The sequence below is a fragment of the Antennarius striatus genome, chromosome 12 (genome assembly GCF_040054535.1).
Source record: "Antennarius striatus isolate MH-2024 chromosome 12, ASM4005453v1, whole genome shotgun sequence".
Classification (NCBI taxonomy): domain Eukaryota; kingdom Metazoa; phylum Chordata; class Actinopteri; order Lophiiformes; family Antennariidae; genus Antennarius; species Antennarius striatus.
This window is the reverse complement of record NC_090787.1, coordinates 5208344-5230553: the sequence shown is the minus strand read 5'-3', so window position 1 is coordinate 5230553 and position 22210 is coordinate 5208344. Positions and strand designations below refer to the sequence as shown.

At 49.1% G+C, this 22210-nt stretch overlaps 2 protein-coding genes across 4 annotated transcripts; both read right to left on the bottom strand.

The window, feature by feature from the left end:
* Window positions 1–4472: 4472 nt before the first annotated feature.
* Window positions 4473–10872, bottom strand: inhbb (inhibin subunit beta B). The gene is made up of 2 exons (XM_068330235.1): window positions 10494–10872; window positions 4473–6436 (listed from the first exon to the last, which is right to left on the bottom strand). Exons 1-2 carry the CDS (start codon window positions 10870–10872, stop codon window positions 5610–5612), a joined length of 1206 nt encoding a protein of 401 aa, XP_068186336.1. The 3' UTR covers window positions 4473–5609.
* A 4148-nt stretch (window positions 10873–15020) lies between these two features.
* On the bottom strand, window positions 15021–20925 carry klhdc3l (kelch domain containing 3-like). 3 transcript variants are annotated; one of them, XM_068328682.1, is made up of 9 exons: window positions 20835–20878; window positions 18642–18822; window positions 17985–18206; window positions 17825–17907; window positions 17673–17751; window positions 16899–16945; window positions 16514–16634; window positions 16113–16302; window positions 15022–16033 (listed from the first exon to the last, which is right to left on the bottom strand). In XM_068328682.1, the coding sequence occupies exons 3-9, from the start codon at window positions 18142–18144 to the stop codon at window positions 15493–15495; spliced, it is 1221 nt and encodes a 406-aa protein (XP_068184783.1). In that variant the 5' UTR covers window positions 18145–18206; window positions 18642–18822; window positions 20835–20878; the 3' UTR covers window positions 15022–15492. The 3 variants fall into 3 exon arrangements, with proteins under 3 accessions (XP_068184785.1, XP_068184783.1, XP_068184784.1); XM_068328684.1 differs by lacking the exon at window positions 18642–18822 and having other exon boundaries at window positions 15021–16033; window positions 20835–20925; XM_068328683.1 differs by lacking the exons at window positions 18642–18822; window positions 20835–20878 and adding an exon at window positions 19356–19467.
* Between the last annotated feature and the right edge of the window lie 1285 nt (window positions 20926–22210).

The following is a 22210-nucleotide window of genomic DNA, read 5'->3' as shown; positions in this document are numbered from 1 at the left end:
GTGAACCTAGATGATGATGGTGAGCGTTGGTGAACATTGGTGAACATTAGTGAACCTACGTGATGATGGTGAGTGTTGGTGAACGTTGGTGAGCATTGGTGAGCATTGGTGAACATTGGTGAACGTCTCAGCTTTTCTTTTATCTTCCGGTTATATAATTCTTCTTGGCTGTAAACGTTTCCTGGTCGATCCCAAATCAGATTGTGGTGCATCATGAAGCTTTCCAGACTTTCCCATGAGGTCATTGGGGGGGAGGGGTACAAGGTGAAATCCAGCCGTGTCAACCCGGGAGAACAAATGTCGTCATAATTAAAGAACGAACAAGGGATGGGGGTGCGGGATATGGGTGGGGGGGGCTTCAAGGTGTCCCGTCTTCATTCACAGGAACAAGCCTCCTCACATCGGCAGCACCGCTGCTGTCTAGTGGGCGTCGACCCTCATCTCTGAGTCTTCTTCACTTTGACTTACCCCCCCCTCACTGCATATTTTGCTGTTGTGTTTTCGGTATCTCGTGAAAAGGCCTCCCCAGGCGGGACAATGGGGCACCTGCCAGAATAATGGGCCCTCAGAGCCGAGTGCAGCTGGGGCTGGGACACAGGAGGGCCGATGACGGCCCGCTTTAAAGTGGTCAGGGATGATCCTCACACCCCCCCCCCCAGCCTGGAATTTCCCCTCTGACACACAAAGCAGTAGCGCACACACCTCCAGAAACCCCACCACCACCACCGCCTCCCCCCCAACAACACAGGACATAAACGTTCAAGGCTCCTTCCTGCTGCTCAGGTGTTTCGCTATCAGTTAGTGTGCTATCTCTAGCTAGCTCTGCTAGTGTGAAACAAAGGCCCGACTGTTTTCCTGCTGGGTACAGCTTTGGCCCCCAGGAGCCAAACCTGAGGGCCAAACCGCTTTCAAGTGGATTCAGCCACACCAAGTCGATCAATCAATCGATCGTCTCCTTATTTATTGATTATTTTCTCACAAACGTGACGTTTGAGCATCTGGAGGATCTCATTTGAACTTGAAGTGTTTAAATGATGCTAATGCTAAAGTACACTGACCCCCCCCCTTCGTCAACTGGTTTCTTAGGGGTGGGGGGACGTCCTCCGGTCGGCGCGAGCCGCACAAACGAGAGCTTTGTGGCCCCTGAGTGTGGCCCCCGTGTCAGGGGGTCATGGCGTGGAAGGTGGGGTGAGGAGGTGAGACGGTTTTGGGGGATGGAGGGGCGACAGGGTTCTAAGTGGGGGGGAGGTGAATTTGGCGACAAGGCTTCAGTTGTTTCGCTGAAACGGCTTGAACAAGCGTGACATTATGACACCCGGCGCACACTGCGGCATGTTCACCCTGCCGCCGCCACGGCAACGGCGTTCAGGGGAGGGCAAACTGAATTACCTGCCTGCTGATGGCCTGAAGGGGCGGAGCTAACTCTCAACACGCCACTGAAACTGGTAGTAATTAGTAAACCTGCCTCCCCGTCCTTTGACGGATGCACGCCTTCCTGCTCATCAGCCAATCAGAATGCGGGACAGCTAAAGGTCGCAGGTAAAAACGACTAAAGTAATCCCTCATTCCTTACTGTTCCAGTAAAGAAATTTCTTTAGTATTTAGAGCAGTAATGACATAATGACATAATAATAACAGTGGTAATGACATTAGTATTTGGAGTAGTAATCATGTTAAAAGACCTTAGATGGAGATTAAAAATTGAAATTTAATAAATAGTGATTTACGGACAATTCAACTTACAAACTGGTTGTGTCCGTATGTTGAGGACTAGGACTACCTGAATGACCTTCTAGCAACTTCTCGTTGGCAGTCAGGTGAACATCCTGACGTGCATTTTGCAGGTGAACTGCTCCTTTAAACCCACAACGTTAAAAAAACACGCAGCCGTCAAGAATTAACGAAGCTTTTTGCTCGTTAGCGCTCACAGCTATGCTTTCAAGTCGCTAAGCCTTTTTACTCCGCTAATCCGCCTGTGAGAGTCGCAGGGAACGGCGTCCACGTCACTCCGCAGGTCAGCGTGTCAGCGTGGGTTGTAGGGAGAAGTAAACAGGCATGGGGTAAGCTGCCTGTCTTAGAGGCCCCACCGTAAATCCTTCAAATGAGCGCTGAGACCACGGGTCGAGTTTTAAACAGCGCTAAGGGAAATCCTGTTGTTTTAGCCCAGGGTTGCGACCCCACGTCAGCCTGGAGGGGTACTGTTTCTTCATCATCATCATCATCATCATCATCATCATCATCATCATCATCATCATCATCATCACCACTGGCTGTTAATTCATCTGTCTGACTGGAGGACGAACGCCGTCCCCCCATAAACCAGCTGACCCCGTCAACTCGGCAGCTGTCGTGACCTCAACCTGCAGTGGTTTCTGGATTGGGGGGGCGGGTGTGGGTCAGGGAATGGAGGTGGGGGGGAGGACAATATTTGTTTAACCTGATAACCAGGGGTTGTAGGGTGCAGAAATGTTTCTGCTGTACGGGAAGACGAGCGGCGCGGCGCCGACGTGGAACGCATTAGCATGATTAGCATCTCCTTTCTTTTTCTTCTTCTTCCAAACATCTGCTTTTGTTTTATTCTTTTCTGTTTTTATCCTTTCTTGGCACGCCGTTCTATTTTATTTAAGATGAAACGATTGAATTGCGTCTTTTTGTTCTGGAGCAAACGGCTAAACCGATCAGCTGATTCCAGCTTTAGAAGTCTGAAACAATCCGAAACAAAAGAGACTCAAACATAAAACTTGTCGGGTGAGAAAAACAAACAATTAAACGACATAAACGATGAATCAGAATAAACGTTTGAGTTCGTCATGAGTTCGTTTGTCGTTACGCTGTCGGTTGGTGACAGGAAGCACCGTTTTGTTCTTCCTGTTAGCACCGGTTTGGGTTCGTACCTCACGCTCATCACGCTGTAAAAACTAAAGCTGACAAAAATTCAACAAACAAACCGTAAACAAATCAATTAATCTGTCAATGCCGGAACATGAGGCCCCGGTGTGTGTGTGTGTGTGGGGGGGTGGGACCTGGCGCTGGTCCGACGGCGGCGTTCTGGTAATTCTGGTTTGAGGCCTTCAGAACCGGTCGTAAATCTTCTGATGGAAATTATCACCTCTGCCGGTGGCGTTGTGTTCTGATCCACGTTGACGGATGGATGCATTATCTCAGACTCCTCAGAACTTTTTGGTTGGATCAGGAAGTGAACCGCTACGTTCAGGCGTCGATCCGGATCCAGGAATGTTATAAATTCCTCGATGTGATTGGATATTTTCACTGAAACTGATTGGGACCCTTCTGGACCACCTAATGCTGTTGCTCAGGTGGTTTCGCTGTGACTTCCTGTTTCGTTGTGTGTGTGTGTGTGTTTTGCAGCCGTTAGCGGCGGCGGCGCGCTGTAGCGAACTCGGCGTTATTAACATTCCAACGGTGGAGATTCTGGCACGCATCGGCAAGCGTGACGAGACAGCTTCGCCGCCTGTCGCTTACGCCCACCGCGGGATGGATGTGTGTTTTATTTGCCCCATCCAGCCTCATGCAACCATAGCTGCTCCCTAACCTGACATGTACTCACCCCCTGGGGCAAAAAAATGTCACTGCGCTCGTTGGCACGCCGCTGTGGAGCGGGCGGGCGCTATGTTTTGATGTTGATGCTATGTTGGTAGGTGTGGGCGCAGGCAGACAGCAGGGCGAGCCGTGTGGAGATGTTGATAACCGCTGCCATGATGGCGACCGTAAACAGCGAGGAGTGTTCGCCGCGGCGGCAGAGCAGTTTCATAACAGCAACACGTGTCTGCCGGCGCTGCGGCGTGAAGGCCAAACACACGTCATCAGTACAGAGGAGGACACAGACGTATGATGGGTATTTTTTTTGCGTAGCCAGCACAATGTCTAATTCAAATAATTCTAAATAATTCTAGATTATAAATATTTGTAAATAAATATATCATATATTATAAAAATAAATACATCATATAAAAAAATATTCTGGTGCAGAAAACATGTCAAACTGAAAGATATTTAAAGTCACCTGAGGTGTAAAAGTAATAACTTAAAAAAAAAAAAAAACCTGAAAAAAAGGACTGGAACCATTTGGATTTGCTTTTCTTTAAAATTCTAGAATAAAATAAATCTGTTCAAAATTTCTGCAGCGCTGAAAAATGCTTTAATTTATTCCTGAATCTATTTGGACTTTATTGGTCACAGAATAATCAAAATACAAAGGGAAACATGAAAGAGCGTTAAATAATAGAAATTTTAAAATTTTTTTCAAAATTACCATAAAACTTTAGTCATGATTACATTTTGAGCGCAGGATTAAAGAAAGAAAGAAAATTCACTCTATTTTATTAATATAAACATTGTTATATAACACTGCTACTCCCATTTAAATATCTTGCTAACACGCTAACAACAGGAGACAGAGAAGCGGTTAAAGTTATTTAAGAAAACATTTTATTTTACATAAACTGTACAGATGACATTTTATTCCACTAGATGATTCTTAGAGAGGAACTAAAAATAACTTTTTTTATTAAATAGAAAACAAAACAAAAAAAATAGAATTAAAGACGAAAAAAATGAAAAGTGTTGCTTATTGTACAAAACAGAATGAAAACAGCTAAGAAACTAACTCAGACATCGTACCCTGATGCGGCGGTCGGCCTATTGCAAAGGATCAACAACGCTCACGTACGCGGCGGCGGCGCCTGGACGGCCTTGCCGTCGCAGCGCCGCCACGAAAAAACTCTTGGCCTCTTTGGTTCCATTAATTAATTAAACATTTGAGACAAAAAAAAAAAATTCAAAAAAAATTTCAATTTTTTACTTCTATAAAAATAACTTTTCAATGGCAGTTTTTTTTTTTTTCATTAAAAACGTTTTGTCTCACTAATCCCGCAACTTTTCAGTGCAAACGTCACAACAATCATTCGCTTTGGAAAGGAGGCGAAAGATTTTACATTTCAAGTATCGATAAAGAGTCGAGAGGAAGGAGAGTTCAGTCTAACGGATATAGTTTCTATACATTGCATAGATTCGTGTGGCACTTATGATTTAGCGATAGGACAGGACGCTCGTACCCCTCGGAAGGCAATTATTTATACAAGTGCTATTCAGGGTGTGCATTTCAGTTTCTGCAAGTGCACTGCGGCAAAGGGGCGTGGTCTGCGGGAAGGGGCGTGGTCCGCGGGAACGGGAGGAAACAGTTTCTCTCCGTCGCCTCTTCACCTGGTTTTGCCATGGCAGCACCCTCAGGTCCATCGGCCGCCGCCGCCACCACCGCTTTAGTTCCCCCCAGAGAGGACGGTCAGACTGCGTCTGTCGGCGGCGTTGGGGAAGAAGTGCTGGCGTTCTGAATTGTATCAGCTGATGAATTGTCAGTGCTTTATATTAAAAAACCAAAACGACGTGCTTAAAGTTTTTAAGAGGGTTTTGGAGGAGCTGGAGGGGGCGGGGCCACAGTCCCGTCGCGTTTTTCCTTTAAGCGCGTCATCCAAAGAGATGCGGAGCCATTATTTTTTTGACTAGAAATGGCGAACTAGAGCAGAAGTCTCTTTTGGTGATTCCCTTCTCGACAAAAAGTCGGCTGCTGGTGGCGGGCGCTGGCGGCGGCCTCAGGCGCAGCCGCACTCCTCCACGATCATGTTGGGGACGTCCCTCTTGACGATGTTGTACTCGTCGTCGAAGTAGAGCATGGACATGGTGCTGAGTTTGGTGGGGATGCAGCAGGAGTTCACCGAGCCGGGGCTCATGCCCCGCATCCGGTACTGGTTCACCACCGCCGTGTGGAAGGACGACGCCGAGCCCGGCACGCCCGCCATGTACGCTGGGCAGCTGCCCTCGCAGTAGTTGCCGTAGTAACCGGCCGGCGCGATGATCCAGTCGTTCCAGCCGATGAGGCGGAAGTCTATGTAGAACTGCTGGCGGCAGCAGAGACCGCCGCTGGTGCCATCGCACTCCAGCCCCCGCTTGCGAATGCGGTGCTTCCCGTCCACTTGCCTGGCGCGCACCACCAGGAAAGGCCGGTGTGAGGGGTCGGCCGGGTCCACCAAGACCGGCGCCACCCCGGCGGTGTCGCAGCCGTCGCAGTGGACCTCCAGGTCCTGGCGCCGGCTGCCCTTCCCAAACACAGCGCGCACCGCCTCCGACAGGGGGAAGGTGTGCCAGCCGCTGCGTTTCAGGTCCACACGCTTCTCCACCAGCGCCCAGCGGCCCGGGCCCCCCGCTCCGGCGGTGCTGCTGCCGCCCGGACCGCCGCTCGCCCCACCGGACGTCTCCTGGTAGTGGATCTTGACGGTCACCTTCCGGCGGAGGCCTTTCTCAGGACCGGCGGGCAGCAGGCGGAAGAACAGCCACAGGTTGGCCTGAGACACGTACAGGTTCTGGTTGCCCTCGTTGGAGATCAGGAAGTACAGACCCGTCTTGGAGGGTGTGAGCTCGTCTGGTGGAGACACAGAAACACAACCGGGTCAGTTTGGACCAGTCCAGGAACATTCAAACGTTCCTTCAACAACAGGATTAATGAGAAGTTAAGGAAATAAAACGGACAGTCTCTGGGTTAAGAGCCGGATCAGGGTCCAGATCCGGTTCCATGGGGGTCAGACCTGCTGAACGGAACCGTTAATGGGTCGGTTAATCCGTTAACGGGTTGGTTAAAAATTACTCTCATGGAACGAAAATGTCAAAATATTTTGCTTTGGGACATTTTAAGACGTTCCTTCTGTCGTGATTCTTTTCAGTTGAAAAATTAAAAATTAATAATATAATAAATACCTGCATTAATATCTAATTAAATTCAATTAAAAAAACTTTACTTGTTCCCAAGGGGCAATTGAACACATATAATATAATATCTACTGTAATATCCTGGTTCTGATGGAAACATCTAGTTTGGATCATTGAAATTCTCTGTTTTTACTACATCCCCCCCAACAAAGACCGCCGTCTGCCTTTTTGAGGGCCTTGTTTTCTCTGCTCACGCTCCATCACGGCGTCAGGTGACCTCTGTGGCGGCTCCTGATTGGCCGGCTGTGACAAGTCAGTTCTGGGATCAGGCCCAGTTTTCTCAGCCAAAAAAAGAGAAAGAGGAAGGACGCAAGTGGAAAAGGTGGGGGGGCCGGCGGACACGCCAGGGGGTTCAGCGAGTTCGCCCCCCTTCTGAGCCCCGCCCACTGCTTTCCACCCCCCACTCCCACCCTGGGAGTGACAGCACAAAGCCCCCTGTCAGCCGCGTGGCGGTGGGGCAGAAAGCATGATATAAAAATAAAGGACATTTACATGACACTAGTGTGGCCCCCCCCACGGCACAATGACCCCATCCCAGAGGGTGAAGGCGGCGGCGACGGGGGCGGAGCCTTGCTACGGCGTTTTATAACCCCGCTAACCCAACTAGCATGAGGAAACGGATATATAAATAAAGATATCACAGGATTAGCATGTTGCTAATGCTACAAAAAGGCGGCATTTCTGAGAAAAACTCAGCAGTGCTACTTTAAGTTGTGCTAACGGTTCCTGGAGCACAAGTTGCCGATGTGCTAACATTAGCTGCAGCACTGGCTACAGACGTGCTAACTCGAGGTGAAATGCAGTTAGCAGACACGCTAATGTTAGCCACAGCTGCTGACTGTCAGGCTCACGCGTCAATTTTACAAAGAATTTAGCATTTGATCAGGTGTTTCTCAGGTGAGACGTGCTAAATGCAGAGCAGAGGATGCTAACGTGTCACATGACTGACTGCACACCTTCACTGCTAAAGCTAGACCAATCAGGAAAGAGTTTGCAGACAGAGCTACAACTGAAGCGTCATAACTTCATCAGAGCCAAAATCATCCCTTATAATATTTTTTTTATTAAATAAAAATAAATCTAAAAATAAAAAATACTAAATAAATAAAATGAAATAAATAAAATAACCAAACAAATAAAATAATAAAATAAATATAAAAATAAATAATAATAAATAACAGTAAATAATAAATAAATGATGACATCCGCTTTTTTTTAGCGTTTGATGGACGACATGCTTTTACTTTGTGATAAATACACAAATGAAGGTGTGAACGACTTGCTGCCCTTCATTGCCACAGGAGACGTCTTCCTGCTCTGGCTTTAAGGTTTCTGACCCAACATCCCCTGAGGAGGGGCAGGTGAAGCGGATCGATCGGTTCAGCCGATCCATCGGCGCTGACGGCCCCCACCTGTTGTCAGGAAAACAACTGCACCGAAACTAAAACGCCAAGCAGCATTGGGTTGATTCCAGGCCCGTCTGATCTGGTCCTGGTCGTATCGGTTATTGATTATTTCTCCTGGGTCACTGGGTGGAACCGAACGACCAATTAGCTGACCCGGTTAACGGGTTCGCCGATAACCAGCTGGACGGATGCTCCTGGAACATTCCTGATCCAAAAATTAAAAAACTTTTCTCTAACTGTGTAAAAACATATGTTTTTTTTGGGGGGGGGGGGGGGTGTTGGTGGGGGGGGGTCACAGGGCGGGGTCACGGACCTGCTGGAGTCGTTCACGCCTCTGGATGCCATTCTGCTTGACTAGACGTCAAACAACCCCCAGCTGCCGCTCCGGGACGCGGCGTCCCGACCGGGCATTGACCCCTCCACACACCCCCCCCCGGCGTGATGTCACGCCCTGTCGATCACATGTCCTCCCGTGTGCGGCGAGCGCATACCAACACGCCTCGCCACTTATTTCCACATTAAGGAACAAATTGTTCTCTTCGCCCGCCGGAGCCGACCGGCCCCGACTCGCCTCACCTGACCCCCGGTGGGGGGTGGTGGTGGTGGGGGCGCTGCCGGAGCCCCGGCAGGCGGGACACCTGGGTGGGCTTGGGCGTGTCCCCACCTGCGCCGCCGGGGCAGGCGGGGATCATTAGTCACCGCCGGTCCAGACAGGACCACACGGACGGGGGGGGGCAGGTGCATGATGGGACATCAAGCCAGGAGGGGGTTCTGGTTCTGCTGCTGGAGCCTCCACCGGGCCCCTGGGGGCCCGTCCAAGACGGCGCTGACTGACAGCTCCTCCCCCCTGAAAGAACCGTGTCCTGAAGTCAACCCGCCAGGTCGGAGCCAATAACCCCCCCCAACCCCCCACCCCCTCCGTAATGAAGTTCCTGGAGCGCTCAGAGTTCACCTGGGGGGGGCGGGGCCTCTTGTGTTGGCCGCTCCGCTCCCGTGGCGACGGGACACCCAATCCGCCGCCGGGGGCCCGTGGGACCGTGTCAGGGGAGACGGGACGTTGGCACTGAGCGAGATAAGAACCCCCCACCACCACCATCCCCACCCCCCCAGATTGACAAGTGCGCAGTTGACCCGGCGCCGAGGCGGGGCGGCCCACACACCCAGAACCGCCCCGACCCAAACGGGCCACAATTCACACTCATTCTTGGAGATGTGTGTGTGTTTGTGTCGGGGGAAGGGGGGGCTGGCAGGGTCCGATCTCCAGGGGTGTGTGTGTGTGTGTGTGTGTGTTGGGGGGTGGGGGGGTGAGCCAGCTGGCCAGGAGGCAGACGGGGTCCAGGGAGCAGGGACCCGAGCCAGCTCCGGGGTACAATACCCCACAAAGACTCAAAGGTGTGGGGGGGCGGGGTGGGTGGGTGGGTGGGGGGCAGATGAACCTTTAGAACCACCAAAACATTCTGCAACACACACACACACACACACACACACACACACACACACACAACCTTGCGTGAACTCGGGTGTCTCATGTAGCAGCAGGTCCAATGGGAAAATGTGTGTGTGTGTGTGTGTGTGTGTGTTTATGTGTGTGAGTGTGTGTGTGTTTGTGTTTATGTGTGTGAGTGTGTGTGTGTGTGTTTATGTGTGTGAGTGTGTGTGTGTGTGTGTGTTTATGTGTGTGTGTGTGTGTGTTATTGTGTTTTTATTGTTTCTTAAACAAACATCTCACGGGGATAACCCGCAATTATTGGAATCTGTCAGTTTTTAGGTGTGTAAACCTGGAAGAAGGGGTGTGTGTGTTTGTGTTTGTGGGGGGGGGGGTAAACTTGGAGGGGGGGGGCAGTTCTCGCTGGACTTGTGAGAATTAGTTAGATACACATTGTTAGGGGGGGGATAAATGGATAAATGGCCAATTGAGGGACTTTAAAAGAGGCTTTATGCGTCGGAGAATCGAGTGTGAGCTCAGCTTTGGTGATGAAATTGGATTCAGAGGCTCTTTTTATCCCCTAGACAACACGTGGGGGGGGGGGGTATGGGGTGGGGGGGTCATTTAAGGACCTTTACTTTGAGCTCTTTTTCATACTGGAGGATTTACTGCGATCTAATAAAAGGAAATGATGTTCAGACCCGCTCTAATCCCCCCCCCCCCGGCTCTCTTTCTCTCTCTGCTCGGTTTGACGCTTACCGGAATGTAATTCCATCTCACCTGAGCTGCTATTACCACCACCCCCCTCCCCCTACCCCCCCCCAGGTGTCAAAAGGTGAAGCGGTTCACGCGGGGGTCGGGGGTGAATTATTGATTATTACCTGATTCGGCGAAGCTGATGATCTCGGAGGTCTCCGCCTGCACCTCGTTGCTGAACGCGGCCTGACCGTCGAGGCTGGGAATCTCCACCCGGCCGTCCTCCCGCACCTTCCCGGCGTGCAGCCTCCGCAGCGCCGTGACCATCGCCGCCTTCGGGATGGGGTGCGTGATGTTGGGCCGCTCCCGCATCTGCAGCCGGTTGAGGATGTGCCGCTTCACCGCCTCCAGGAAGTCCACGTTCACCCGCTCCGACTGGTCCGGCGCGCGGAGGCCGCAGGACGCGCACGACCCCTCGGCGGGGGGGCCTTCCTGGGTGTCCCCGGGCCCCGCACCCAGCACGCACGCGACCAGGTAGGACAGAAGCAGAGCGCGCGCGCTCATTTTACTACACGTTAAGTCCAGGTATAACGGAGGAGACGGGCGGAGGGCTGGGACACACGCACGGAGCTTTAACGCACCAATTCCTCGAGAACATCCAGTCGTGATCCTCCACAGGTGAGCCTCCACATATCCACGGAAAACGCGGTATAATCCCAGCGGAAACCGGAACGCACAGCTTCTCCAGCGCCCGTCAGAACACCGGAGGATCCACCGGTTCTCCACGCGTGGAGGGAAAGTTCATCTCCGGGGGCCGCGACGCGCTCAGGAGTTTGGAAACGTTGACGCGCGTCTTCTTCTTCTTCTCCTCCTCGTCACAAAAACAAAAGTCTCCGTTCAGAAAAAAAAAAACACGCAGGAGCTCCACGGAGTCTGTCCCAGCAGAGAACAACTTCGAGTCTTCTTCTCTTTTTTGTTTTCTTATTGTTAGTGCGCCTGAGCTCCGTGTCCGATGCGCGTGGAGCCACTTGGTGCGTGTCTTGTGCGTGATGCTGCTCACGGAGACCCTCTCCTCCCACTGCAATCACGACAACAAGGGGCTCCGCACACCCAAAGTTTTTATACAGGAGGCGAAACCACGTGGGGATTTCCACCAACTGCACGCAAGATTAAGATGATCAGACTCGCTCGGCTCCGCCGCTGATGGAACCGGGTTGCGTTACAGTACAACGCGCCGGACACCGACAGGTTGCGTAATTTTTCCTAAAACGTTCGAGATGTTTTTGACTTTGGAGAGACGCACCGGGCCGGTTCCGTTCGGGTTTCTGTGCGCTCCGGGTTCCCACAAGTCGGTTTACAATTACATAGAATTCATGTTGTCTCCTGAAACGACGGGAATATTAAACCCCGTTTAAAGTAAACGATCAATTTAACACATTTTAACGTTTATAGCAGGAATTAATTAAAATCCTCCACAGAGGAATCCACGGAAACATCCGAGTGGAAGAAAAAATTGAATAAAAGTTGGAAGGTCTGTTTGGAGGCTGTGCGTCACGGGTAAACACTGACATCTAGCGGCGGAAAGGTGTCATTACACAAATGGGCAGATTTATGGTTAGTCTTAAAGATGGATAGATGCTGAGAGATATATGGTCGGTAGATGACGGATGGATCGATTTATAGGTCGATATATTTAATGATGCATCTATATTTTAAAGAGGTGGGAGTAGATGACGTCACTATTGATAAATGGTTATATAAATATCTGTCTGCATGGATAGATGACTGATGAACAAACACAGCTCGTGTAGGTCCAACGCTTCCTTGATCACTCAGTTGGTCACCGGTAGGTCTCACAGCGCCACCTGGCGGCCGGCAGACGTAATAGATAGTCAACAGCTGACTCAGACTGTTGTTGATTATCTAAAAAGTTGGTGGAGAGCTTCTTGAAGTGTTTAATTATTTTTCTCCTCAAGGATTAAATTATAAAGATTAAAATTTACCGTAAACTGATCTGGATTAAAACGATCACGTGAATCACGAGTGATGCTTAACAGTAAGTATTGGAACAATACGTACGTATTATAATATGATTACATGTTTGTATTCTGATTTATTGTACAGTAATATAATATGAGATTTTAACGATTTTCTGGTGATTTTATAGTCCAGTATTTGTGGTGGACAAACAGTAAATGGAGTGAAATGACGTTAACCTAATTATTTTTCCCGTGAGTTTTTTTTTTAAACCAGCGTATAATTGACAACGGGTGAACTCTAAACGAGCTGTACTTATATTGTATTTTATTTTATCTATTTTGTGTTGTTTTTATGTTGTCAGGTTGTTATTTACCCCTGTATGGGGTGAACGGAGGTAAATTATGAGCTAAATGATGTGGAACTAATGTTCGCCGGGTCAGGTTTCTACTCGGAAGCATTACCCGCTGAACGCTCAACTGTTTTGCTAGTCGGTGTTAGCAATTAGTCGAGCTCACAGAGGAGGGTGAAGGTGCTGGGGCCCGTCTTGCTCCCGGTGTGAAATATATATATAAAAAAGTGTTGAAATAATTTACCAACGGGGATTATTAAAGCATAAACACCATTTAATCCAGCATAAAGGCGCGTTTCTGACTTTTGATGACCAGAAAGTGACATCAGCGCGTCATTCATGAAGCTGTTTAGCCTCTACACCCCCCAGGAGGAAATCCACCCAGCAGGTATAGATGCTAACGTTACATTACGGTACTGTGGTATTTAATTACTATGTTTTAATGTCCTGTTATTGTTTCTGGTCAGTCTGAAGGAATAGAACTCTACTAGAGTAGTAATGACGTCAATTTAGTATTTAAATTTAAACGTTACAGTAGCAGAACAGACAAACAGGGAAATTTCATGTTTTGGGATAAATAAAGTATATCTAGATATTTAGAGTAGTGATGACATTTAAAAGACCTCAGATGGAGATTATACCTACTTTAGGTTACGTTAGATTATTTAAGTTGCTTTAGGTTACTTTAAGTTGGACTATGATGTTTACAGATGACATTGTGATCTGCAGTGAGAGCAGGGAACAGGTGGAGGAGAAGCTGGAGAGGTGGAGGTTTGTCCTGGAAAGGAGAGGAATGAAGGTTAGCCGCAGTAAGACAGAGTACATGTGTGTGAATGAGAGGAACCCGAGTAGAAGAGTGAAGTTACAGGGTGAGGATGGTGGAGGATTTTAAGTACCTAGGGTCAACAGTCCAGAGCAATGGAGAGTGTGGAAAAGAGGTGAAGAAGCGTGTCCAGGCAGGATGGAACGGGTGGAGGAAAGTGTCAGGTGTGATGAGTTTCAGCTAAAATGAAAGGAAAGGTGTACAAAACTGTGGTGAGACCAGCGATGCTGTTTGGTCTAGAGACAGTGTCACTGAAGAAAAGACAGGAGACAGAGCTGGAGGTAGCAGAGATGAAGATGCTGAGGTTCTCTCTGGGAGTGACCAGGAAGGATAGGATCAGGAATGAGTACATCAGAGGGACAGAACATGTTAGAGGTTTTGGAGATAAAGTCAGAGAAGCCAGACTGAGATGGTTTGGACATGTCCAGAGGAGAGATAGTGAATATATTGGTAGAAGGATGCTGAGTTTTGAACTGCCAGGCAGGAGGCCTAGAGGAAGACCAAAGAGGAGGTTTATGGATGTAGTGAAAGAGGACATGAAGGTAGTTGGTGTGAGAGAAGAGGATGCAGAAGACAGGGTTAGATGGAGGCAACTGATTTGCTATGGCGACCCCTGAAGGGAAAAGCCGAAAGGAAAAGCCGAAGAACTCTATAGGTGACTGTAGATTATATTACTTTAGGTTACCTTAGATTACTTTAGGTTACTTTAGTTTACATTAGGTTACTTTAGATTGCAGTAGGTTACTTTAAATTACTTTAGGTTACACCTAGGTTGGTGGACAGACATTAAGTCGAGTGAAATTTTTTCATGTATTTTTTAAATTGATGTATAATCAGAGCGACTGACCTCAAACGACCTGAACCTGTATTTTATTTTATTTATTTTGTGTTGTTTTTATGTTGTCCGGTTGTTGTTTACCCCTGTGGGGGGTAAACTAGGAGCTAAAGAATGTGGAACTAATGTTCGTTGGGTCAGGTTTCTGCCCAGAAGCATTACCCCCTGAACGCTGAACTGTTTTGCTAGTTGATGTTAGCAATTAGTCGAGTTCTGTACGTTACTGTAGATTACTTTAGTTACTATAGGTGACTATAGTGGTATTCTTTGAGGAAGTCTGGAGTGGCAGAGAAGTATGTTAGAGCGGTGCAGGACATGTATGAGGACTGTAAGACAGTGATGAGGTGTGTAGGTGTGTGTTTTAATGTCCTGTAATTGTTTCCGGTCAGTCTGAGGGAATATAACTCTAGTATTCAGAGTAGTAATGACATGACTTTAGTAGGTAAGTAGAGTATTAACATTTAAATTACCTCAGAAGGAGATTACTGTATACTTTACCTTAGGTAATCTAAAGTAATTTAAAGCAACCTAAGATTATTTAGGTTACTTCAGGTTACTATGTGTAACTTTGCATTACGTTAGGTTAATTTAGATTTACTTTGGGTTACCTTATATTACTTGGTTACTTTAGGTGCTTTAATTACTTTTAATTACTTTTGCTTAATATAGATTAAGTAGGTTATCTTAGAGTACTTTAGGTTGCCTTTGATTATTTTATTACTTTAGGTTACTATATATTACTTTACATTACCTTAGGCTGATTTAATTTAGATTGGTTCTGTGCTGACAGTTTACTCCCAGGTTGCTCTAATGGTTTTGCTGGTGTTTTCCTGTGGTGCCGCCCCCTGCTGGTGAGTCCCGGTACTGAGACACTGAAGACACTCGGGTTGGATCAGACACACATTTATGTAAACGCGGTAGAAACGTGTGGTACGGCGACAAGCTTACAAAAATACATGAAATGAGCCCCAGGCATGCATATAAACACTAGACCCCTCCCCCCTAGGTCCTGCCCTCCCCTGGTTCAGAACCCGATTAGTTGACTTCCTCTATGGGGACAGTTTAGTGGATGGTGACCGGGGGGTTAAAAAGAGGAGCCATGATTAGGCCGTTCAGGTCACGTGTTCATTTTAAACTCTTTGTGTGTTCACAGTGCAGTAAAGGCTGGTGCCCCCAGTGGGGGGGGGGGGGGGGGGGTCAGGAGTCCGTGAGGGTCATCTGCCACACGGAGATGGGACCGGGGGCACTGCTGGGCCGGCCCCCCAGCACCAGCAGCAGGTCAGGGAGGTGACAGATCAGGTCCTCATCCTCGTCCGTCAGCTCGTCGTCCCGTTGCCTCCTAAAGGCCTTGTTCTCAAAGGTCAGGCAGGTCTCCGTCCTGTCCCTGGGGGGCCGTGCAGGGCCCAGCGTCTGCAGCTCTATGGCCCCCTCCGACCCCAGGAAGGTGAGCGGGGCAGGGAAGCACTTGTTCTTGAACGGCCGCGTTCTCCCGTCCGCCAGCTTGGGGGGGCGTACAGATCCGGACCTGTAGCTGGGGCCCAGCCCGGTGCAGCAGTGGTAGATCTTCTCGGGAGGGGTGGAGCCTGGGAGGAAGGCCACCTGCCCCCAGCTCTGGGTGCTGAAGTCATACCTCCACAGGCAGTTCTTGGGGGAGTTCTGACTCTCACCTCCCCCAAAAAGAAGCATGCTGTCCTTGTAGGCCACAGCTGAGTGGCCCACCAGTCTGGGGGGGCCCGCCCTGAGGGGAGGAGCCACAGGCGACAGGAAGTTAGCCATTAGCAGTTAGCAACACTGAATGGTGACCTCCAGTGACTCACCAGGTCCTGATGGAGGTCCAGCTGGAGGTGGTGGAGCTCCACCTCCACATGTCTCTCTGCTCCCTCAGACCCTTCAGGCCCCCAAACAGGTACATGCAGCCCAGGTGGGCCACGGCAGAGTGGCTGTGTCGGGGTCCGGGGCTCCCCGTGCCCTGCTGGCCTCCGCTGAGCAGGGACCAGGTCATGGTGCCTGTCAGGGGCAGATACTGAGCGTCAGCTGATGTCATCAGAGACATGCTGGCATGCTAACATTAGCTGTAGATATAATATTAGCTGTAAGACATAGGGTACTCGTGTTGACATGAGATTATCTGATTGTGTGTGTGTGTGTTCATCTCAGGAAGCGCCGGGTGTATTTGTGGGACCGTTTGGTACCGATGACCCTTGACCTCTGACCTCACCCAGATCCAGGCTCCAGAATTCCTGTGAGGATCCCTTCATGTCCACGAAGCCACCATACACCAGCATGGCCGAACCCATGATCACCGCGCTGTGTCCCTTCCTATTGGCTGGCACCCGGGTCTAGACACACACACACACAGACACACACACACACACACACACACACACACAGGTGGGATCGTCATAAAATCTACACAACTTTAACGTTTTAATATTTTTGTGATGAAGCTGTAATGTTTTTAGTCACATCATTAAAGATCTTTTTTTAAATTCGAGTCTGATGTCTGATTGGCTGAAACTACAAACATAGCCGTTTCTACGGTAACCTGAATTATTGATGTCTGAGGTGAGGGGGGAGGAGCCACAGCGCAGGTGTCGTCTTACCTGGTGGGGGCGGGGCTTTCTCTGCCAGTTGACCCACTTCTCCTTCGCTGCAAAACACAGAAACAACGCTGAGCAAAGGGAAGCATGGAGAAGATTAAAGACACAAAAGGGTTAAAAATAGAAGGCAGTGAGGGGCGGAGCCATGTGAAACGACAGGAAGTGGTATTTTAAGAGCAATCAGCACATCCTGTCTGGATGACACAATCCACTTCTCCAGAAATACTGAAGGAGTTTTCCACAGGATGTTCCAAAAATATTTCACAATAAAAGCCTGGCTTTCTGTCTAGTAAAACATTACAGACATTTTAATTTGAAACCCTTACAGGAAGTGTAGATTTTTATTCCCAGTGTTTAACGGAACGAGGATTCACATTAAAGTCATGCAGCTAATCAGGTGACACAACGTGCAGCAACTCGTCATGGCGACGGTGTGAGCGCACACACACACACACACACACACACACACACACACACAGCCAAACCAGCTACAAATGAGGGTCAAGCTGAAACCCAAACCTCACATTTCGAGTGTTCATTTTTCTGTTTTGTTTAAAAGCAGCTTCACGGAAAAAGTGAGCTTAGAAAACATTTGAAAAGACGAGGAAGAGGAGGAGGACGAGTTTCACAGCGGAGCCAAATATTTCTCCAGGATTCTGGGAGCAGCAGGACGTGTCGGGACAGGCTGCATCCCTGACGCCTGAGGATTAGCATGTGCTATCGCCTTCGACCTACGCTACTGCCTCTTCCTCCTCCTCCTCTTCCTCGGTGACTCACCCACGTCAAACACCCAGAGGGGGTGCCTCCACTTGGAATATGCAGAATCCAGCATCCCTCCAAACACGTAGAGGAGACCCTGTAGAGGTCAGAGGTCAGAGCAATGAGTGGCAGCGCAGTGAGGCGTTAACGGAGGGGGGCGGGGTTCGTACCTCGTGGGCCACCATAGAATGTTCCTCCAGCTCCTCGGGGGCGGCGTCTCCATTGCAGGGTAGCTCTGCCCACTCGTTGCACACTGCAACACGACAACAGGTGGTGATTGGCCGGGGGGGAAGGACCCACCCTCGGGGGTGTGGCGTGTGCAGTTCTTACCGACGCTGTACCTCCACAGGTCTCCCAGGCAGCCGCTGGCCCGGCCCCCCAGGACATAGACGTGTCCGTCACAGCTGCAGCACGCGTGTTTGTAGCGGTCACTCGGGGAGCCGGGGCCCTGAGGCAGGGGGGTCCACAGGCAGGGGCCGGCGTGAGTCATCGCTCGGCGGGCATCACCTGGAGGTCACACGGTCGCCTCGGCCAATCAGGAGCCGGCAGCACCTAAACACAGGTAAGAGCAGATCAGAGGAGGACGGAACGTCTGCAGAGGGAACAGCTAAGCTAAGCTAAGCTAGTGGCGGTGACCCCCACATGACACGCGTGTAGAAACCAACGCATCTCCACAGGAAGTCGGATGCTGGAGACTTCCTGTCTGCATCCGTCCCAGCTGCTGCAGAGAAAACAAGTCGACCTGCAGGAAGTCGATTATTCCCACAACCCCCGGCTGCCCTGCGTCTCCGGTGTTGGTTGCTATGGTAACCGAGAGCGTCTACGGGCGTTCAGCTGGGACCCGGGACTCTGAGCCTGTGAGTCAACGCTCGGGGGAAAGCCTCCCAGCACTGGCCTCCAGCAGGCACCCCCCCCCCCTCAGTCAGTTGATCTGAACCGGACCGGACCCCCCCCCATCAGAGTCCTGATGGGGTCCAAAACGCTCACCTGACCCGCTCGCCTCCAGTTCGGGTTCAGGACCTCTGAGACGGTGTCCCCCACGGCGACCCCAGAGCGGCCGAAGTTATCTCGACTGAAACCACTGGAGTGGCGCCACCCGGGGGGGCGGGGCCTGGCGGCGGGGCGTGTTCCAACATGCGGGTGGATTTCGCGGGGTAAATTTCCACGTCTGCGGCGAAAACAAACAATCAAACGTTTCCACAGCAAACTGTTTCTCCGCTGCGATGACGTCACCGCGTTACTCCAATAATTCCCGTTACATTCCGGTGACGTAACGTTAACACGTTAATGTTCGACGGGAGGACCGACCCCCCCCCCCGGACCCGGACGCGTCGCCCCCGTCAGCTAACGGGAATCACCGTCGCTATAACGGGGCGATGGAATGACCACAGAAAGTAGTGTAACGTGGAAGTAGTGTAACGTGAAAGTAGTGTAACGTGAAAGTAGTGTAACGAACCACCAAGAGGGAATCCCGTTATTGTCGCGCGCGGGCGTGTGGTTCCAAGTAACGACGGATTGAGATGTAAGTTGAGGAGGAAACGACCGCAGGAACTTTCGCCGTCGCCCAGTAATAACGGAACCCGCCCCGACAGACACAAGCGACGGTCCCGGTTCCCGCCCGACTGTTTGTTTACTCTATTCGAGTGTAAATAAACATGTTTACGTGTGACACCCGCGGTGAAAACAGGTTCGTGAACTCACCACTCCGCTCCTCTCAATCTGTCTCTATGAGAACCAGCTGCTGCTGCTGCGTTCAGGGGCGCTCCGGAAACTACATGTTCCTGTTCAGAACGCACGTGAACGCAACTCTTTGAAATTTAATCTTCGCTTTCTGTTGAGGATGTGTGAAAAATTTTTTTTGTTTATTCAAACAAAAACATTTTTTCGACCGACCGAATGACTGACCGACCAATCGAAAAAAAAAAAAACCCGAGAACTTTTTTTTTTTTTAAACCAACTGACCGAAAAACTTTTTTTTTTCCAAGCGACTGAAAAAATTTATATCGACCGACCGACCGAAAAAAAAAAGTTTTTTGGTCAGAAAAAAAACTTTTTTCAGGTCGGTCAGTGTAAAAAAAAATTTTTCAGTTGGTTGGGTGATCGGTCTTCTATAAAACTTTTTTCGGTCAATCTAAAAAATTTTTGCGATTGGTCGGTTGGTCGGTTCAAAAAATTTTCTTTTTGGTCGGTCGGTCTAAAAAATTTTTTTGACTGGTCGGTCCATTAGTCTAAAATTTTTTTTTGTCAATCTAAAAAATTTTTTTCCGGGCCTGTCGTTTGGGTTAAAAAAAATTTTTTTGGTTGGTCGGTCGGTCTAAAAAATTTTTTTGACTCGTCGGTCCATTAGTCTAAAAATTTTTTTTTCAGGCCTGTCGGTTGGTCTAAAAAATTTTTTTTCGGTTGGTCAGTTGGTCTAACAAATTTTTTTGACTGGTCGGTCCATTACTCTAAATTTTTTTTTTGTCAATCTAAAAAATTTTTTTTTCGGCCGGTCGTTTGGTTTAAAAAAATTTTTTTTCGGTTGGTCAGTCTAAAAAAAAAAAGTGTGTTTTTTTGGTCAGTCGGTGCCTATGAAACCAAGCTCAGGGTTAATTTTCATCATTATTATCATATGATTAACTTTTTCACCCTTTTATATAGAAATGATCAGCATTTTCCTTACGCTGAATGCACTTATTGTAAGTCGCTATATTTCAAAATAAACCTCCTCAGCGCAGTCACTGGAATAAAGTTTTTGTTATAAATGTTTATTAAAAAGATTTTCGTTGTAAAAGAATAATTTCGTTTACAGAGATGTGGATTGTTAATTCATGAATAAAGGTTGCTTCATGTCTGTTGATGTCCGCATTTGACATCACACCACTGCAGTGATTTATTATTAGCCGTCCTGACGTCATTATCGATTATCCAGCAGATGAAGGCCGGTCCGTGAAGCAGAAGAGGTTGGAGACCGCTGATGTAACGAAACACCGGGAGGTAATCCCGTTACTGCCACGCGTAACGGACTGAGATGAAGTTGAGGAGGAAACGACCGCAGGAACTTTCTCCGTCGCCCAGTAATAATGGAATCCGCCCCAAAAGAGACATGAGACGGTCCCGGTTCCGCCCGACTGTTTGTTTACTCTATTCGAGTGTAAATAAACATGTTTACGTGTGAAACCCGCGGTGAAATGAACTCACCAGTGTCACCAGTCCGCTGCTCTTCGCCTCTCTATTAAAACCAGCTGCTGCTGCTGCTGCGTTCAGGGGCGCTCCGGAAACTAAAGCTTCCTGCTCAGAACGGACGTGAAGGCAACTTTGATTAAACCAGAATTTTATTTAAAAAAAAATACACACAGTTTGCGGAAAATATTTAATATTTACTAGAATGTCATTCATGTTATTGATAAGTTAATTTATACGCCCTCTTGAAGGCCCAGGCCTCCTCATTTTAACTCAATCCAGCTTTATCGAACATCAGTGTCACAACCCGGGACTACAATTGGAGGTGATTTGATTCAAAACACCCAAACACTTAAATAAGTTGGACCACATTTCCATTTGGTTCTGCAAAGAAGAGTTACCGACCCGCGGATGTGATGTCACTCTGCATGAACCCAGCATCTGCCCCGTCCCGGAGGAACTGCTCGGAAGAATCGAACCAAAAACCGTCCATCGGTAGATCAGAGATCAGCTTCAAACCCCGGTGTTGGTTCGGTTCGGTTCGCCCCTCCTGCTCCTGATGGGTCCAAACAGCTGATGCTGAACGACATGGGTTCGAACCCCGTCACAGCATCCAGCGGAGGCTGAACAGAAATAAACGGAATCCAACCCGACATGCCTGGAGTTTTAAACACGGAAGTCCTCCTTGTTCCAGATGTTCCTATGTGACCCAATAACCTTCCTCTGCTGATGTTTACTTCTGGAACTGTGGAGCGTTTCCTCTGAGAGGGACTCGAACCTTTCCTCTGACCGCCTCAGGCTCCAGCATCTCATTGACAGCGGCTTTGGAGGCAGGAGACGTTCACGGCTGCGCCGCAGCGTGGGACGTTTGAGGTTTACACACACGTTTAACTTTGAGAGGTCTTCCGTTCACTTTTATTTACGTTTCTGATGAAGTCTTTCTCGTGTGTTTGAACAGGGTAATAAAATAATCCACTTCCGTGTTTTGTAGTGACGTGTTTCCGTTTGGAGGTGACGTTTAAGCTAGTTTGGGACCTTAGCATCGTTAGCTAGCTTTTGTTTTCCAGTGAAAGTAAATGCTAAATGAAGCTAGTTTTAGCTGTATGTCTCGCGCTTCTCCACTCAGACTCGAGCTTCATGTGGGATTAGAACTTCATCCCCTTCGTGTTAGCATGTTAGCTTAGTTAAAACTCCTCCATCACCGCCGCCTCTCGAACGCATCACTGATTGGTCTGAATGACGAGTGAACGAACTCTCTGCTGCCCCCACCCCAGCGGCGAGGAGCGGTACTACACCACTGTCACACTAGAATCTGGATCACAGCACTGACCCCCCACAGGGTCTGGGCTGGAACCACGTTTATCATCACGTGATAGTTTTGCTGCCGCGGACTT

Coding starts and splice junctions, on each gene's coding strand:
- inhbb (XM_068330235.1), bottom strand. CDS start 10,872: ATGAGCGCGCGCGCTCTGCTTCTGTCCTACCTGGTCGCGTGCGTGCTG. Junction 6,437..10,493: donor CATCAGCTTCGCCGAATCAG/GTAATAATCAAT, acceptor TGTCTCCACCAG/ACGAGCTCACACCCTCCAAG.
- klhdc3l (XM_068328684.1), bottom strand. CDS start 18,144: ATGACTCACGCCGGCCCCTGCCTGTGGACCCCCCTGCCTCAGGGCCCC. Junction 17,908..17,984: donor CCTGTGGAGGTACAGCGTCG/GTAAGAACTGCA, acceptor GTCGTGTTGCAG/TGTGCAACGAGTGGGCAGAG. Junction 17,752..17,824: donor ATTCTATGGTGGCCCACGAG/GTACGAACCCCG, acceptor TGACCTCTACAG/GGTCTCCTCTACGTGTTTGG.